The following is a 19409-nucleotide window of genomic DNA, read 5'->3' as shown; positions in this document are numbered from 1 at the left end:
TGTTAGTTCTGAAACTAAGCAAGAGACCCATATTCTGAGGTCCACGGTAATGGTGGAATGTCTTTACAGTAATGACATTGTATGATACAGACATGACACACTTATACTCATCGTACAGATACTTTAAAAACCCTTTTTATAATGGATGTGGCCAATGTTTATTGCAAATTAGCAAATATGGATAAATGAAAAGTTTTCTTTTGTGTCTGATGACACGAAATGAGCAGTCTCTTAATTGTTAGCCCTTCTACCAACCTGATTTAAAAATCAGTGACCATTATTGATAATGAATTGATAAGGTTTGTAGTTATTCAATTTGTTAATGAGTTTGCCTGCTTCAGTCCTTACACTAGATTTGGTCACAGACATTCCCACACACCTACATCCTACACACGTTTACATACTCACACGGGTTTCACAGGCGATCAGCTATGTACCCAACCACAAGAATGAAGTGCCCTTTGAGTTAGCATGCTCACTAGCTCTCAGTAGTCTTTTCTCATCTTATTTTGCATAATTGGTAAAGATGAGGGAAGGGACATACTTATGTTTATTTATTACATAGGACCAAATGCACAGAAATTACAAATAGCATTTCATCAAATTTAGTCTGATGAAAATTAATATTCCCCGTTTGATTGAATAAGATAGCAACAAGTCCAATCTACCAGTGAAATTTCCAGTTGGCTCAAACATTCTGGGTCTGAAGGGTCAGCACTGCACTTAGCCACACTTCCATCAGAGTCTTGGTTGGAGAAAACACCCATCTAATAGTGGGTCTGGGGTGGGGAGGAGGCTCTCATACCCTGAACCAGGTTCCTGAAGCACAGACACCCCCACTCAAAATATTTTTCTTGTGCTCCCCAAGTACCTCTGTAAGTTTCTAGATGATTTTTTTTTTCATATCATATGAATATCCAATTGCCCCAGTACCATTTGTTGAAAAGACTGTCCAATCGCCATTGAATTACTTTACATAAAAGAACAAATTGCCGGAAAGACACATACTGCCAAATCTCTCTCAAGAAGAAATACATAGCCTGAGTAATCTTACATCTATTAAAGAACTTGAAATGGTAGTTTAACAATTTTCCCACAAAGAATGTTAGACCAAGATGGCTTCGCTGGTAAATTCGACGAAACATTTAAGAAAGTAATATTGCTAATTATATACAACTCTTCCAGAAAATTAAAGAGGACAGAATATTCTCCAGCTCATTCTATGAGGCTATCGTTACACTGATACCAAAATCGGACAAAAATATTATCAAAAAATAAAATACAGATCAATTTCCCTCATAAACATGTATGTAAAAATTCATGGCAAATGTTAACAAATATAATCCTACAGCATATAAAATGGATAATTTCTCATGACCAAGTAATGCAATGAACATCGGAGCACATAGGTCTTTATGGATAAATGTTTTCAGATTTTTTGGGTAGATACCCAGGAGAGGGATTGCTGGGTCATATGGTAATTCTATTCTTAATTTTTTGAGGAACCTCCACACTGCCTTCCATAACGGCTGCACCAGTCTGCATTCCCACCAACAGTGTATGAGGGTTCCTTTTTCTCCACAGCTTCTCCAACACTTGTTACTATTTGTCTTGTTGATGATAGCCATTCTGACTGGGGTGAGGTGATATCTCATTGTGGCTTTTATTTGCATTTCTCTGATGACTAGCGATGTTGAGCATTTTTTTGTATGTCTATTGGCCATGGCTAGATCTTGAAATTATTATGCTAAGCAAAATAAGTCAGACAGAAAAGGTCGAGAACCATATAATTTCACTGGTATGTGGGATATAAAACAGAAAACAACAAAGGAATAAGACAAACAAATGAAGAAATAAAAACTCATAGACACAGACAATAGTTTAGTGATTACCAGAGGGAAACGGGGGAGGGAGTGGCAGATAAGGGTAAGGGGGATCAAATATATGGTGATGGAAGGAGAACTGATTCTGGGTGGGTGGTGAACACACAATGTGATATATAGATGATGTATTACAGAACTGTACACCTGAAACCTATGTAATTTTACTAACAATTGTCACTCCAATAAACTTACTTAAAAAAAAAAAGAAAGAAAGGAGAGGCTGAATACTTTTCATTTTATTTAGACTTTGAGTCACACAGGCCAGAATTCATTTGTACATCTGCAGTAAGGGAAAAAGCAGCTGTGAGGTTTTATATATGTATGTGTGTAGGCATGTCTGCAATTGGAGTTCTAGGCTGAACTCTGAGACCCAAAGACCTTTCTCGCTAATAAAATGTAAGCAAAACAGTCAGGAGAAGCAGCGGGAATAAAAGCATTTTAAGCAAATTGGAAAGATGTCGGGGTCTGTGAATTGCACTGACAACTCTTGTTCTGGTTGGTTTCAGTACTCGGTCCCACTGGGTCAGGATGGCATTTCTGGCTCCATCCCACTTCCCTGGTCCCATAAGCCGAAACTGGTATGGGGTACAAGGACCAAAGTACACCTCCAGGGCCAGCTGGGGGTCGGTCAGGAAGAGCCATGGTATGTTCGGCTTGGCCCCTATGAAGGAGCTCAGCTCGTCCATATATGTGATGTAATCTGTCTGCAAAGACTGGCTCTGGCCAAACCTGAGGAAAGAAAAGAGCATGTTGAAATGACTTGTAAACAGAAGCACCAATTTCTTATTTTCTATCTCAGAAAAGTAGCATTTTAGTCTGCACCTCCTGGAACACCCCCACTCTCTTTTTCCACAACGTTGAATTTATCATTTGTTCTTTGACTGTAAACGACCTTTCATTATTCTCTCCTTCCTAATCTCTATCCAAGTTTGCTGTCATTTTGGGCTTTTGCCTCTGGTCAAGTGGCCTGAAGTAAACTGACCCTAGGGTCTCTGGGTGACTGATTAACTTAGTTTTTTCTTTAATACGTGATTATTCTTTTTAAAAAATTCACTTTTAACTATAGTTGACACAAATTCACATAATACTCTCTAGGTCCATCCATGTTGTTGCAAATGATAAAATTTTATTTTTTTATGGCTGAGTAATATTCCACGGTATATATGGACCATATCTTTATCCATTCATCTTTTGATGGACACTTAGGTTGATTCCATATCTTGGCTACTGTAAAGAGTGCTGCAATCAACATAGGGGTGCAGATAGCTTTTAAAATAATTTTCATTTTCTTCAGATAAATACCTAAAAGTGGAATTGCTGGGTCATTTGGTAGCTCTATTCTTAATTTTTTGAGGAGCCTCCATACTGTTTTCCATAGTAGCTGCACTAATTTACACTCCCATCAACATGGCACAAGGATTCCCTTTTCTCCATTTCCTTGTCAACACGTATCATTTGTTGTTTTTTTGATAATAGCCATTTTGACAGGTGTAAGGTGATATTTCATTGTGATTTTAATTTGCATTTCCCTCATGATTAGTGATATTGAGAATCTTTCATGTGTCTGTGGCCATCTATGTTGTTGGAAACATGTCTGTTCAGGTCCTCTGCCCATTTTTTAATCAGATTGTTTGTTTTTTGATATTGAATTATATGAGTTCTTTATATCTTTTGGATATCATTTGCAAATATCTTCTATTCAGTAAGACACCTTTTCATCTTATTGATGGTTTGCTCCCATCAAAAGCTTTTGTTTTTAAATTAAATTGACTGTGGTAACATTGGTTAACATTATATAAATTTCAGGTATACAACTTTATAGTATAACATCTCTATACTCTATTGTGTGCTCACTACCCAAAGTCTAGTTTCTTTCCATCACGTTGTATTTGGCCTCATTTACCCTTTTTGTCCTCCCAGCCCCCTTCTCCTCTGGTAACCAACATTCTGTTGTCTGTATCTATGAGCTTTGTTTGTTGCAAAAGCTTTTTACTTTGATGTAGTCCCGTTTATTTATTTTTCCTTTTGTTGCCTTTGCCCAAGGAGAATATTCAAAACAATATTGCAAAGACCGATGTCAAAGAGTTTACTGCCTATGTGTTCTTATGAGAGTTTTATGGTTTTAGGTCTTACCTATAAGTCTTTAACTCATTTTGAGTTTTTTCTTGTATATAGTGTAAGAAAGTGATCTAGTTTCATTTTTTTGCATGTATTCGTCTAGTTTTCCCAACATCATTTATTGAAGAAATTCTTCCTTTCCCACTGTATATTCTTGTCTCCTTTCTTGTAGATCAATTAACCATATTAGTGGGGGTTTATTTCCAGGCTCTGTATTCTGTTCTATTGATCTATGTGTCTGTTTTAGTGTCATCACCATACTGATTTGATTACTATAGCTTTGTAGTACCGTTTGAAATCAGGGAGCATGATGCCTCCAACTTTGTTCTCCTTTCTCAAGATTTCTTTGGCTATTCAGGGTTTTTTGTGGTCCCATATAAATTTCAGGATTATCTGTTCTAGCTCTGTAAAAAATGCCATTGGTATTATGATAGGAATTGTATTGAATCTGAAGATTGTTTTAGGTAGTATGGACATTTTAATGATAATAATTCTTCCAATCCATGAGCATTTTATATCATTCCAGTAATGAGCATTGTATATCATTCCATTTATTTGTGTCTTCTTCAATTTCTATCATCAGTGTCTTATAGCTTTCCAAGTGCAGGTCTTTCACTTCCTTTGATAAATTTATTCCTAGATAATTTATACTTTTTGGTGCAATTGTACGTGGGATTGTTTTCCTAATTTCTCTTTCTTATAGTTTGTTAGTTGCATATAGAAATACAACAGGCTTCTGAATTAATTTTGTATCCTGCAACTTTACTGACTTCATTTATTTGAATGGTTATTTTGGTGAAATCTTTAGAATTTCCTATAGAAAATATTACATTATTTGCATGCAAATCATGACAATTTTACTTCTTCCTTTCCAATCTGGATACCTGTTATTTCTTTTTCTTGTCTGATTGCTGTGGTTAGGGAAGACATATGGCTGACGAGAAAGAGCTCTTGGAGAAAGTGTTGCAGTCATTTCTCAACCTCAGCACTACTGGGATTTTGAACTGGATACTTCTTTGTTTAGGTGGACAGTCCTCTGAACTGTAGGATGTTTAGCAGCATCCCCGATTTCTGCCCATTAGATGCCAGTAGCCTGTCTTCTTCACTTGTGATAACCAGAAATGTCTTCAGACTTTGTCAAATGTCTCCTGGAGGGCCAAAATCACCCCCTGTTTGAGAACCTGTGTTCTAGTGTTATACAGGAGAAATGTAGTGACTAGTATTTTCCCATCTAATATTGTTTGATTATAGTTAGTGTTCCATTCGTTTCATTAGCAAGTGCATTTCTTACCATTTGAGGTTTTTCTCCATGTTCTCATCAATATCGTCCATCATTTCCTTTGTAGTTGGCAGGGAACATGAGTCTAGAAAAGAAATGAAGAGAGAAAATATTGAAAAAGATAAACCAGAAATGCATAATGACACATGATGAATTTCTTTCAGTATTTATGAACTCTATCCCTAAAAGATTTTGTATCAAGAGGAGCTATCTTTGGTGTCTTTAGTAGAATAACAATTCTCAGAAACAAGTACGTGAGAGGCCAATGAATGAATTCTGGGAATGACAAAGCAATGGGATGGTGACAGCAGAAGAGTTTGCAATTTCAAATCACCCCATCTCATATTCTTGTGACCTTACGGAGAGCCAAATTCTCAGTAGAGCTCAGGTACACGTCACAGACATGATAGCTTAACAATTTCTTCATATTTCATGTTTGCCTCCTCTTATTAAGGATTCTCTCAAGAAATAACCCGGCAAAATAGTTCACTCTAAGGTACATGGCAATTCAAATGGGACAATGGAAGGAAGCATGGGTTTTCCAGTATCAGCTTACAACCAACGAGACTGTGGGTGCTAGATTTATCAAGGTGATTACTTTGTATGGTATATAAATGTCTAATCACTATGTTGTACACCTGAAACTAATATAAGATTCGATGTTAACTGGAATTGAAAAATAAATTTTTAAACAAGAAGGGGCAGCCAAAATTGTTTAGTTCCTTGTAAATTTCACTCCCTCTGTGGAGGCTTCCTTTGCTGGCCGACGGTAGCTCATTTGCCTTTGTAACAATGGCAAGCAGTTGTTATGGCGTTTGCAGTGAGTGAATACCTCCTACTCACTGTTACCTCAGTCCGTTGGTAATTGGTGGTGAGCTGTTTGCTGTGCTCCCTCTAGAATTCTGATCGTTTTGTTTGACATTGTGTCCTAAGTGCCAAGACAGACCCTGGCACATCATTGGTGCCCAGTAAATATTTGCTAAATGAGTCAATGATACCCTTTGTGTCATGCAAACTTGGGGGATTTATGAACTGTATCCTGTCTTCCCATAATACCTCAGGCACTAGGCACTGTTGTGCCTTTCAAGAGAAAGAGACAATAGGAGCATTTTATAGGGGAGCACCCTCCCAAAAGACTTCATGGCAGGGCTTTTAAAAATAATGGTCCTTCATGGTACATTTGACACAGAAGCTAATTTACCCATACCATTTTTAGAAAACCGACACGTGCACTCTGTGATTGTGACGTTTTATCCATCACCTGTTATATAAGGTATACCTCTACTGGCCAAGATTCTCAAACATTTGACCGAAAGGACGCTTTCAGTCATAGTGATGCTCAATAGAACTGGAGCCCATGAAATCAATATATTTGAGACCTTGCCTTTCTCCCCGTAATCCTCATATGCTTGATTCTTTCACATGAACGTACTTGTAGCCCCCGGAAACCATGGAGCTGAGAGTGGAGGGATGGGAAGAAGATTGTCAATAGAGTAGGGGTGACCTGGCATCGTTATTCTGACTTGGTTGATGCCAGCAAGCTTTCCAGCATGCCCCCGACAAGGCCTTTCCAACCTCTGAGATGTGCTTTGACATTCCAGTGACCCACTGCCCTCCTTCTCTGGCTTAAAGCCTTGTAAAATCCTTACAATTCCACGACTAGAATTCTCAGCTCTTCAGCACAGCTCATGAGGCCCTCCATGCTCAGGTTCCATCCTCCATTTCTTGCCACACCTGTCTCGGCTTTATATTCCGTCACACCAAAATGTTTCTGGATCCTCACACACTCCATGCTGCTTCTCACCTTTAGGCCTTTCCTCATGCTGTGTCCTCCTCACGGAATGACTCCCTGCCTAACTCCTTTCACCAGAACACTCTAGAATTTCCCTTCTGGTGGCACTCCCCTTACCCTATTTTAAGCTCTTTGAGGCCGAAGAGCATGTCTGTCGTGTTCTCTTTATATCTCTAGCACCTAGCACAGGGCTTGGTATACAGCAGGAGCTCACTAAATGTTCACTGACTACATGAATGAGAGATGGAAATGGCCCACCTACTTGCAAACACTTTAGCAGCCCAGCGAGCTTGCATGTCAGCTGTGATGATGGCAGACCCCAGGGACTGGACAAAGCCAATCAAAGCGAAGGTTGGCTTCTCCATGAGCGGGGGGAAGACGCCTTTAAACAAGGTGACCTCATTGTTTCTGCCCTTGAGGATGGACTCATCGACGAAGGGGTAGGAGCAATCGTAGCCTGTGGCGAAGATGACGAAGTCAACGTCCTCAAACACGGTCCCATCTTCAAACATGGCGGAGGTCTCCGTGAACTTCTTCACACTGGGCTTGATGGACAAGGTGCCACACAGGATGCACGATGGGAGCTCATCATTGAACAAAGGCTCTTTCCCCAGGGTGCTGTGCAAAAACAAGAGACAAAGGTCTTTGCCATAAACTATTTCATTTCCCCCATATACCTGCAACCACCCATGGCATTGAAACCAAATTTGAGTGGTTACGCATCAGCATGAGGACAGCACTTTTTGGGGGGACGATTCCTTTTGTATCGCCTGGAACAGTCCTTAAGAATTTCTGTCTGAGCTGCCTCATTTGGCCCCTTGAAAGGTGAAGATTCTCTTAGGGGTACTTATGCTCTTTGAAGACTCACCAAAAAGATTAGAATAAGACTAATTCCGTGACTCTGGAGCCCGATGACCCAAATTTATAACCTGGCTCCATCTCTTAGGAGGTGTTACTTCTCTGCATTTGTTTCCTTAGGTGTGAAATGGCAATAATAGAGAATCTACCTCACAGGGTTGTGAGAATTACTTCAACAATGATCTGTCAAACACTTAAAAGTGTGCCTGGCACCAGCAAGCATCATTCTTATAAGAGAACCATTATTGCACCTAAGGTTCCTCTTACATGAGGAAAGCAGATTGGCCGGTGGCGTGGGATATTGCTACCTTTGGTTTCCTTTCATCAGCTGTGGTCACAAAAGAAAGTATAACACCTTTGATACTGTACTTCAGTTGCCAAAATTCTAGGAATGACGTTTTGATGACATTCTTCATTTTCAGTTAAGTTTCCTTCATGGATTTGGGAATTTCCTCCAACTATCTCAAACACTGAGAAACTTTAAAAATTTTGGAATTTGTCTCTCAACTTCTACCTCCATTTAATCCTGCAGCCTCTTCCTGTACCTTATAAAGTGACGCAAAGTAGGTCACAGTGAAACCTGTTTTTCTCTCCCCTCCTCCACCTCTGCTCTCCAAGGCAGCAGTGAGAATATGTCAATGACACCTTAGGTACTTGGGACCCTTTCTAGGAGGGAGTTTAGTTCTTAGGAGTGAATTTCCAAAACAGTGTTTTAATTGCCTAAAGGACAAAGCCAAAGTCCAATTTGCAGTTACCCTCATAAGACAAAAAACTCTTAACCAGCTCAAGCTTTGGGACTGCTATTACGTTAAACATAATTTTAAATGCAAGAAATCAGCATTTTTTTTTCCCTTTAGGGATCTAGCAGTCTGTCAGACAAGGTAGGAAAAGTGCTGGGGAGTGAGGGTTTAGCTTCTAACCCTGACATTTGCTATTTCAATTCCTAGTTCCCTCTTGTTTTTCCTTAACCCGTTTCTCTAAACACAATGAAACACTTCCTAGAATGGGCCAAGTGTGAAACTTCTTCGTGAATTCTTTCTTGTCTTACCCACTTAAATATTTTTTCTGTTGATTGTTATAGGGATTCTTCTAACGAGAATGCCTTTCTCAGGTGTTGGGCTCTGTCTCCATAGAGAAGGACATACATGAATCTTGTGAATTTGATTGGCCTCTCAGTTCTGTGACTCCCTAGTGCCTGAAATGTCCCCTGCCTCCTGACCATTCTGCAAAAATGTCACCGTTCTGTGGTGGAGGGGCTTTTTGTTTTGAGTCTTCCTACTGCTGAGACGTGTGGATTAAGACCACTTTGTTAATTGTTCCTGAGAACATTTGAGACAACGAAGGACCAATATTTTGAGAAGCTTTATAGTTTACAAAGTCTTATACTTTTTTTTGTCTAACTGAATACAACAATCCTCAGGAATAGGTATTACTATTATTATTTCTATCCCCATTCACCCATAATCTTAGAAAAGATTCCTCAACCCGCCCCCCTGCCACACACACAATTTATGAGTTGTTCCAGCCCTCAAAATTCTCTGCTGTAGCGTGTAGCTACCACAACTGAATTCTGCACGTCAGGGTGACCTAACTGTCTGCTCCACCCCATTTTGTATTCTTCCTCATGCCTTTCCCATGAGACGAATTTCAGTAAGATTTTTATCCCATACCTGGTCTCTGGGCATACCGTGTCACCTATGCAGCCCTCAGTTTAATCCCACCAGCCTCGGTGAACCAACTAAAGTAAGACCCAGAGAGAAAGAATTCAACGTAAACTAGTGCCCCGCTCTTTTGAATGATAAATACGTATTTGTCGTACCCATTTAAAGGCATCAGGCCGTAGTTCTCATGCTTAAGCCGTGTGTTCATCTGCTTGACATGTAACCAGTCAGAGACAAATGAAGGAAGGACCCTCCGGAGAAAGGATGCAAAGCGGGTAATGTACACCATGTCCCAAGGGTAGCCATTCTCCCCAACCCGGCTCAGAACCCAGGAACCGGTTCTGGTGCTGACGATGACCTGGTGGGGAAGGCAACAGAGATTTCAGTATCACTCGGGAAGAAGTAAGCAGATGCGATGCAACTCTATGGACATCTCCATGCATTTCCCTCAATATCCAGGCAGGAGCACTCTTAGTGCGAGAAAAGTTGGTCGGGAAATCAGGAAAATCAGCTCCTTGAACCCAGGTGGTTGGTAGTATCGGCTGTCACTTTGTGGAAACAATTTGTGGAGAACAGAAAACAGTTTATATTTTGGGATTCGGGAATGGGAAAGCGAAAAAAGTTCCTGAGAATGGGTGGGAATTCCCGCCTGGAAAGCCTAGGCTGAGGAGATGCCAAGGAGTTCTGTTCTCTGTCCCTGGTCTCTTTTTCCAGTTCTCCCTACACACCCACCCCAGCGTCTTGCTGGGTATCCCCAAACCATGGCAGCTGCCTCAGCCCTGAGACAAGCCGAAGTGCCTGACCATTGCACCACTTTTGTGATAACCCAAGGGAATTGGACTCTTAAAAAATCCTTCGCTTTTATGTACACACATTTGAGAACTTATTTATTGAGCACCTATTTCCTTTTAAAAATGTTGTTTGTTTAGGTTCTACGGGTCACATATGGTGTAGCTTGGAGTCCTCTGGGAAGTTTTCTTGACACCGTCCAGCCTAAGTCAGCTTCTCTTTCCATGGTGCTGCCACCGCCACACCTAAGGTCACTGAAATCTCATTCTCTCCTTTCGCAATGGCCAGCCTGTCTGACGTCCCATCACTACCCATTGTCTGCTCCTTGAAGCCAGGAACTACTCTGATTTATTTCCGTGTCTATTTCTAGTCTGACATAATTCTGACACATAGGAAGGCCTGGCTGTTGACTGGATAAACAATAGTAAAAACTAAATCTTCTATCTCTTCCAGGCCTTCAGAGTGGTAGGCACAGTACGTTTTGCCTGGTACCCAATAAGAAATACTGCTAAATAAATAAAGATCGAGTCTGACTAGCTACCACTTTGCTTGGAAGTGATGAGAACATTCAGTTAAAACAAACATGCACATTTGTGCGCGCACCCCCCCACATACACACTCCCACACACACGCACACTCACACAGACACACGCACACACACTTACCTCCGGTTCCAGCAGAATGTAGTTTCTCACTAGCATGGGCCACATGACCAGGCTTCACAAGGAGAAGGTCTCAAGTCTCCCTTGATTTAATAGGTGGGTACAACAGGTGGATCCCTTGTGCTATGACGTGACCGACACGACAAACGTCCTCGGGGCTTATTTAGGCTGTTGATTTAGGAGTACAGCCATACTGCAGGTTTGTTTCCCCGAAACGTTTTAGATCATTTACCTGTGCGGCCAGGCGACTGAGCTCAATAGCAATGTCAGATGCTGAGTTCCCCAGGCCAATCACGAGGACCCTCTTCCCCTTGAAGGCTTCTGGTCCCTTATATTCCCGGCTGTGGAGGCAGTGACCTTTGAACTGGTCCAGGCCTAAGTGGAATGTGGGGAGTGGTTTGAGTTGATTTTCAGAAGAAATGGTGAAGACTCACTTTCTTTGACCTTTTTAATTTTAAACCTTCTATTATCAGTCTTAATTTTTTAAAAAAAATGTTCCCTAGTAGAAATGTTATTTATCCTTTTGGTGGTTTTTGACACCGAAGAATTACTTTTTTTGACACAAAGAATTACTTTTAGTACCTTAAAAAACAAAAACCTGGTAAGATCTGAGCAGTTCTGTTTTTATAATAATAATAATAGCTAATATTTATTGAGTACTTACTGTGGGCTGGCCCTCTGCTAAAGGCTTTATATATTTTAGCCATTAATCTTGATAACATCTCTGAATAGTAGGTATTAGCCTTATCTCCATTTTAAAAGACAAGGAAATTGAGGCAGCTAAGTGATTTCTCTGGTGTCACATGGTAAAGAACCAGTGAATAAGGAGCTGAGCCCAGGTGAGCTGAGCCTACGCTCTTTATTGTCAGCCTACAGGACATAGACTGCCTCTTAACACGAATGGTTTTGATCTTCTATTGTCCCCGAATCTCTACGCTTTTAAATGTTTTTGGCCTATAAGATTCATGCCTTGAGATGGGAACGCTGAGATTTTTGAGTGGACTTGTGTTCCTGCTGTAAGGAAGGGAAGAGGGAAGAGAGGGAAGGAAGAAAAGAAGGGAGGGAAGGAGGGAGGAAGAAAGGGAGTGAGGGAGGGAGGGAGGGAACGGGGAAGGGACTGAGGGAAAGGAGAAGGGAGGGAGGCAAGTTGCTTGTGTATTGCATTTATTTCATATTGTCATTTTTATATAGTAATGGAGTGTGCCACTACACACACACACACACACAGACACACACACACACACACACTGAGATTTCTAAAGTTAATTTGCAAAATGTGGACATATATGAAGTTAGAAAACCCAGATCCTTCTATAAATAACAAATACGTTTATATTATAAATAACATAACAAACTGTGACTTTGTTTAAACAGTTTGGCAGTTGGACTCTACTTTCGTGATTGTACCTTCACTCAGACATCCCAGTGCAGTCAGGACTTAATTCCGGGTTCCTGTGCCTAAGATAAGGACCCGTGTCTTCATCTTATCTCTGACTTATGGGTCCTTGATTCTTTTAGTGTAGGGTTTCAGGAGGTCAATTATTACTATATTTCACATATCATCAAACTTAAAAAATTTGTTTTGAAATCTTTGGAACCCTAAGAATAAGCATTATGTATAATCTATGGAAAGATCTGTCCCAACCTTGCTGTTTGTATATGAATCCCAGATTATTGTAGATTTTCCAAACTTACCAGGAAAAGCATTCTTTGGCAGATTGGGGTATACGTGATGTCCCGAACAAATCATCACAGCATCAAACATAGTCGGTTCCTGCTTCCCATTCTTTTCCACAACAACTTCCCATTGGCCAGTGACTAAGAAGCTGGGACATTTCTTTATACTGCAAACGAGGGTCTTAAAGAAAATCAGAAAGAAATTCCTTCTACTTACAATTCTATATTTCTTTGCTTATTTATTTGTTTATTTATTAAGCAGTGTTTTTGTGGAGGACATAATTGTTATGAGGTCTCCTGGTCATTGAGAAATGTATAGGAAGATATTAAAATTGGAGTTACAATGAATCTTCAGATCTCAAAAGGAAAATGACTTACTGGGGTATATTACTCTTTTGACCTCTAGTTAGTAAATTTGGGGTGTGTAACACTGGATAGTCTGGAGAAAGTTGCCATGCCATTTTATATACTGCCACCTTCCAGAGACATTGATGATTTCTCCCTCATCTTCCATCTATTCCATAAATATAAGAACGTCTTAGGGTTCAATCCTTAGTCTCTCCTTTGCTCTGGATAAACATTCTCCTTTGGAAATATCAGCCACTTCCCCAGTATGACTATTCCATAAGTATATGTAAAAATTAAATTACATTAAATACAATTAAAACTATATTTAATTACTCTAATTAATTTAAGTTATTGTAATTTAAAACTTGTGATTATTAGTATAATTAATAATTATAATTGGGATTATGTATAATATAATTTTATTTATTTTAACATAATAAAATTATATATAATTGCAATTCACAATTTTGCTGATTAGTTTTCTAAGCATATGTGCTCTGTATTTAACAGTGATGAATTCAGGTTAAGAGTTCTAAACAAATGTAAAGCATTACCGTTATTTACAGAGACAATGCCTCTACACCATAATTCCTAAGGTTCCTGGTGTAAGGAGCCAAATGTGGGTAAGATGAGGGAAATACTATATTAATCATTCATTTAAATTGCTACTCTATTCCTAATGGAAGACTCTAGTGAATGCCATGTTTTCTTGAACCAGACTCATTGACATAAAGTCTAAATATGGACTAGAGAGTTTGGGATTGTTCCTAAAATATGAGCGCGCCAGGGTGGAAAGTACACTGTGATGGAATGGCTGCCTCCAGCATTTCCTGTGGTATTTTACAAGCTCTCAGAGACTCACGGGGAACTTGTTTAGGGACAAAAACAAAGCCCAACAAACCCAATGCACGAATCCTGTATAATCCAAACCAACCCCTCGCCTCTGGTGGCTACGTGTCCAACCGTTTGGCGCTGATTTCTGTAGCATGGTGCTGTGTCTTTGCTTCGCCTCCAACCCACCAACGTACCGACCTCAACAGCACAGGTCTGAAGGTTCTTACCTCAAACCGTATATATCGTAAGAGGTCATTCTTTTGGGCAAACGTTCTTAAGTATTCGTGGAGCTTGGTGTTGTGCATGAAGTTGGGGTGATCATCCGGATGTGGGAGGTCTGGAAAGCACATCATCTCTTTAGAAGAGTTGGTGAAGACCGACGGGTAAATGCTGGCTCTGCCTTCTTCCACACGGTCCTAGGAAGAATAACTCAGCTTAAAAAGGAAGCCAAGAACGGTATTCGCTCAGTGAATATTCAGTGCTTGGTTGACTAAAAACGTTTTAATATGTAAAATAATAATCATAATAATACAAACAAAACTCAAAGAACCATGGGAAAAAAGTGCACAGGCCTCTGTAAGATATGGAAAGAAATGCCTTGAGCACAGGACCTGGCGCAGAGCTGGCTGCCGTCCACCTCAGTCCCCTCACTCTAATTATCCCCAGTATTAGCTCTGTGTTTTGAGCCCCAGAGAGTTTTCTTTGTCTAATCACAGGCCTGGTTCTGATCTCATATATATTAAATTATAATATATAATTTATATATTTATATTACATAATACATATATAAATAATATATTTATATATATTAAATAATAATATATAAAATATATTAAATAATATATATTAAATATATATATTTAATAATAATAAAACAAAAGACCACACAACTAAATGACCCAAAGGAGCCTGCTGCTTTTAGCCTATTTGATTGGCTATATGGATGGAGTTCCCTGAGCTCTTCAACAGCAAGGGAACCGTCTCTCGAAGTGGTTTCCCAACTCTGGCGAAGTGAGAATCACCTGAGGGCTCCTCAGTCCATAGATTCCTGGGCCCACCCCCAGAATTTCTGATTCTGGGTTGGGGCCTGAAAATGTCCCTTTCCAACAAGTGCCGGGGACACTGCTGCTGGGCTTGGGACCACACTTCACACATTACACATTACAACACTCTTGTACTGAATTCTGTGCTTGAGGAGCCCCTTAACGCACCAGTTAGAGGTGTTCACTCCTCACCAAAGACACACAGGAAACCGGAAGCCATAGAACTTGTGTTCAGTCTTGGGACTTCATTTTAAAGCCACCGCGTAACTGAAAAGTAGCTTCTTTTGCGAAGCCGTTGGAGGCTTAATCGAAAATCAGCATTTCCTCTCTGTCGCAAGGATGGAACAAAAGTTCACACGATGTACTGCCTTGCCAGGGCGTTTAAAAGCTGGCAGCCTCAGCTTCCCCACACCCTGAAGGAATTCTTATGAAATGAAGGAAAAAGATGGAATGTCATGTTGCAGTTGGATTGAAAGTATTTATCTCCCTCCAGGCCCTGCTGCCCTCTGGAAAATGGGGACATGAAGTACCGGAAAGAACTGGGAAGAGTGTGTCTCTTGGGGGCTGTCTGAGGCCTCAGGGTTTCGCCTCAAGTTGAAAATAAAAACTTCCTCTACTCATGGTTGCTGTATTGCTCCACATAGCTAAGCTGAGAGATGTTAACTCTTAAAACCTCTCTTGGAAATTTCTGCTACGGTCAGGAAGAGGGTGAAGGCTGGCGTCTGGCAGGTTCTGAGGTTTGAGTCTCCCCGAGTTCACTCACAGCTGCTTCCTTTTGTTGATGGTTGAGAGAAGGAGAGGTGGGAAGGAGGCTTCGCAGCTGCCCGTTGAAGGGAGGGAGGGCTGAGCTGCGGGCTGGGGACTGCTTAAAAAAAGATGTACGATTCCGCTCCTGGATGATTTCCATCGTTGATGAATCTCTGCCCTTTGGCCCCTGGGCCCCAGTCAATCAGAACATGAGGAGAGAAGAATTTGTGCCCTAGAGCTCCTTGCATTTTTACCCTAAAAAGCACCTTGAAGGTTTTTCCCTAAGTCTGTGGACCATAGATCTGTTTTCTTTCTCCAAACAAAAGATATATATTCTATAGCAACAGGCAATTGCTCCAGAGAGCTCGCACTTTTCTTATTTCCATGTGTGGGGTGGTTTGAGATAATATGGAGGAAATTAAGCTCAGAGTCTGCCTCTGGCTGGGAGAGCTAGCCCTAGACCCAGAGATCCAAGCCGCTGCGGGTACATTATCACCATCCGTCTATGCTTATAACTGCGTCCATGTCTCCTCTTCGCTGCTAGGACGTAAGCAACTTGAGGGCAAGGACCGAGGCTAGTTCAAGAATGCTGTGCGTGCGTTTTAGTCATCTGCCTTGGTCTTCTTTCGTATTCCATCTCTGCTTATCAATCTCATTTCTGCTGGTCTGCATCTACCCTGAAGGTCCAGCTTAGACGTTGGCCCCTTTCTCATACCTTTCCTGGTCTTGCCTCTCACCATCTGAGAGTCACCTCCACCTCTCCCACGCTCCCAACATCTTCACTGTCCTAATCATGTTCACTTGTATTATTAGAGTTATTCTAACACTCGCTTTTGCTCTGCTTTTAGAACACTGGCTGCCTGCTCTACCTCTTACCTGCAGCTGTACCTGACATAGGGCCCTATATGTAGTGTACGCAGATATGTGTTTGTTGAGTGAATAAATGAATGACTAAGTCAAGGGAATCAGTAGAACAGAAATGCAGACAGTTCTGTTTCCCTCTTCCGCAATCCACGGGACCCTGACCTATTGTACACAGCTTGTTGAGTAGCCTCTTATTACAGCCGATTAAAAGCTTCAGAGGTCAGGAGGTCCTCGTAAAGTATAGGAAACTCAAAACATGCTTATTCCGCCTACTAGTGTTTAAACCGCATTTGGTTTTCATTGTATAGGAGCAACACACAGTGAATAGTTCAGAATTATCAGGTTTCTCTCCCGGAACACCTTCTGCCTGACAGGACCTGCAAGATGGAAGCTTATATAACACATTTGCAGAAATCCCTCTCTGATCACACATTGTACCGAGCAAGTTTTCTTCAAAGAGAAGGAAGGGGTGGGTGTGTGGAGGGGCCGACGTTTTGAATATTTGCATGTGTTTGCATCCTCACAGGATATAATCCCACTTCTGTACAGTGACCTTACTGAAAGAGACACCCCCTCTTTTGAATAACCCAGAGTCCGACTTTGTACCTTATCAGTATGTTACCTGTTGCTTCATTAGATAGGCTGTCTGATCCGGCTGCACTGGTTAACTTACAGACCCCTGGATAGTCCACATTCATAGCCTTTTCCGTGCCATTTATGCATTACTTGCTGGTCACCCCTACCTAGAAACCTCTCTCACGTGGTCCTGGCATACTGTCTGTGACTGCTTGTCTACAGGGTGCCCTCCACAGATTATAATGGGGACGGCACTCCCCGCAGTTGTGTCACACAGTGGTCCTCTACTTTCCGCATCTGAGGACGTCCTTCAACTCTCAGCTGAGTGCCATCCCTGCGGGAAGTCTCCCCTGACCTGCTAAGAATTCAGTGGTCCACCCTTCTCTAAATCTCAAGGCTCGTGTTCATTAAGTTGACTGTCAACCAAGGGCTATCTTGTTGTAAAGTACTGTGATCTCTTATTGGAAACTCTTAGGGCCAGATGTATTTTGGAATTTGTAGATTTGGGGATATGTTTTTCCATAACACTCCTAGTGAGATTTTGGGTAGCACCTTATAAGCAAATGCAATGAAATTTTTGCAGTGGAGCACAGAATGGATCAGAGGAAGGCTATAAGTAGCCTTGTGGCTTCCACTCATGTTTTCTGACTGTATGACTTCAGGACAGGTTTTGCTATCCAATGGGCTTTTGCCCCCTTTCCATCAAAGGACTGTGGACCTATAGGATGGTTTGCTTCACCAAAGGGAGTAGAACCCATTCAGGTAGCATGATTACGTCACATATTAGCCTAGTACCTAGTGCACAACTTGGGCAAAATAGATGCTCAAGCAGCATTTAATTGCTGCTAACGAGATAAGAGAGAACCATTTCATCATTTAGGCTAAATGGCCATATCTCCCTGAGCAAATGTAAATAAAATCGAATTTGTAAACAACAACCACCACCATCACCCTCTTGATTATTCCCTAGTGAAAAATAAAAATTAATGATCTTATGTCTTATGTAATGCTTTCAGGGTTATAGGCACCCCCAAATTTTTTGCTAAATGCTCTTAAGATGAATACATATGTGTTCTGAGTTAGCACCAATATACTCTGTTAGAACAACCTGTTGTAGGTTGGGCTATACCCGAGACTAGGGTAGAATATAATTGCAAGATGAATGATGCAGATGTAATGTCTTCAGGTCAAACATGTATCATCTATATCAGTAACAATGGTTGGGAAATTCACAACAGAAAGGCTAGAAGTTTCCCCAAACCCACCTTTGAAATTTAAAAATTGTGGTTATAATGAATATTTCCTGATTATCTTATTTCTACAACAATGAGCCTGAATGGCAGAGACAATCATTTTTTTCCTCTGGATCTGGAACTCACAGAGTATTTGACCACCACACACAATATACACCATCATCATTTATAATAACTTAGAATGTCTGCCCAATAGACATGAGGTCATTATAGTATCATAGCCCATTAGAATTGGAAGGCACATTAAAGGTAACTTAACTTCCAATCTCTGCATTTGACAAATGAGCATTTGAGGTCCAGAAAGAAAAGAGTGACTTGCCTAAAATCTATCTACTTAGAAAACCTGAGAGTCGAGATTAGAACATGGGACTTCTGACCCCAGTCTAGGTTTTTCTTTTTCTTCCTCCCATGTTCCAGGGATTTAAGAGCAATAGAGATAGAATCCCTATTTTGGCCAATTACTGACATTGCAGCCTGGAGATCTGTCAGGCTGGTGACCTTGTTTAATAAGCTGGAGATGTCCTTTTCAGGATAAGCCCTAATGGCGTGCGCGAATGGTTGTTTTGAATGGTTGGACATTAGTGGGATGGGAGAGAGAAGATTTTACTTTCCAGATCTGGAATTTTCAGGACCTGCATCTAAGTCTGAATTAGAACTGATCAGATTGGACTTGCTATAGAGCCCCTCTCCATTCTGTTGGTGTCCCAGTGATGTGCCACTCACGGAAAATTTCCACAGGCCTCCAACATCATTGCTCCTTTCAAAGCAGGTGGGCTCCAGCCCCTCTTCCAGACAGCACCGGATGGCAGCCAAGCCACTGATACCAGCTCCGACGATGGCCACTGTCTTCCCCATGGCCTCCTGCAGGAAGGTCTCGAGAGGTTCTTTAGAAGAGTGTCCCTGGACACTTAGGATTCTGCAGTGGAGTTGCCGGCCTGGGCCTGGGCAGACCTGTCACACGATATATAGCCTCCAGGGCCGGCCTGGCCCCGCCCTCGGCCAGGCCCCTGGGGGCGGTGACCCGG

The 19409-nt window shown here is 41.2% G+C and overlaps 2 protein-coding genes across 3 annotated transcripts in view; one reads left to right on the top strand and one right to left on the bottom strand.

Moving 5' to 3' along the window:
* The window catches only part of LOC141569370 (uncharacterized), a 172059-nt gene that overhangs the window by 105165 nt on the left and 47485 nt on the right, over window positions 1-19409 (top strand). The window lies entirely within an intron of this gene.
* Window positions 2100-19336, bottom strand: FMO3 (flavin containing dimethylaniline monoxygenase 3). 2 transcript variants are annotated; one of them, XM_019744528.3, is made up of 8 exons: window positions 19108-19336; window positions 14129-14317; window positions 12738-12900; window positions 11275-11417; window positions 9750-9949; window positions 7335-7690; window positions 5293-5365; window positions 2100-2612 (listed from the first exon to the last, which is right to left on the bottom strand). In XM_019744528.3, exons 1-8 carry the CDS (start codon window positions 19237-19239, stop codon window positions 2270-2272), a joined length of 1599 nt encoding a protein of 532 aa, XP_019600087.3. In that variant the 5' UTR covers window positions 19240-19336; the 3' UTR covers window positions 2100-2269. The 2 variants fall into 2 exon arrangements, with proteins under 2 accessions (XP_019600087.3, XP_074178424.2); XM_074322323.2 differs by lacking the exon at window positions 19108-19336 and adding an exon at window positions 15113-15235.

This window comes from Rhinolophus sinicus, chromosome 11, assembly GCF_057876585.1.
Source record: "Rhinolophus sinicus isolate RSI-liver-muscle chromosome 11, RSI-T2T, whole genome shotgun sequence".
NCBI classification, from domain to species: Eukaryota; Metazoa; Chordata; class Mammalia; order Chiroptera; family Rhinolophidae; genus Rhinolophus; species Rhinolophus sinicus.
This window is presented reverse-complemented; position numbering and strand designations above follow the sequence as displayed.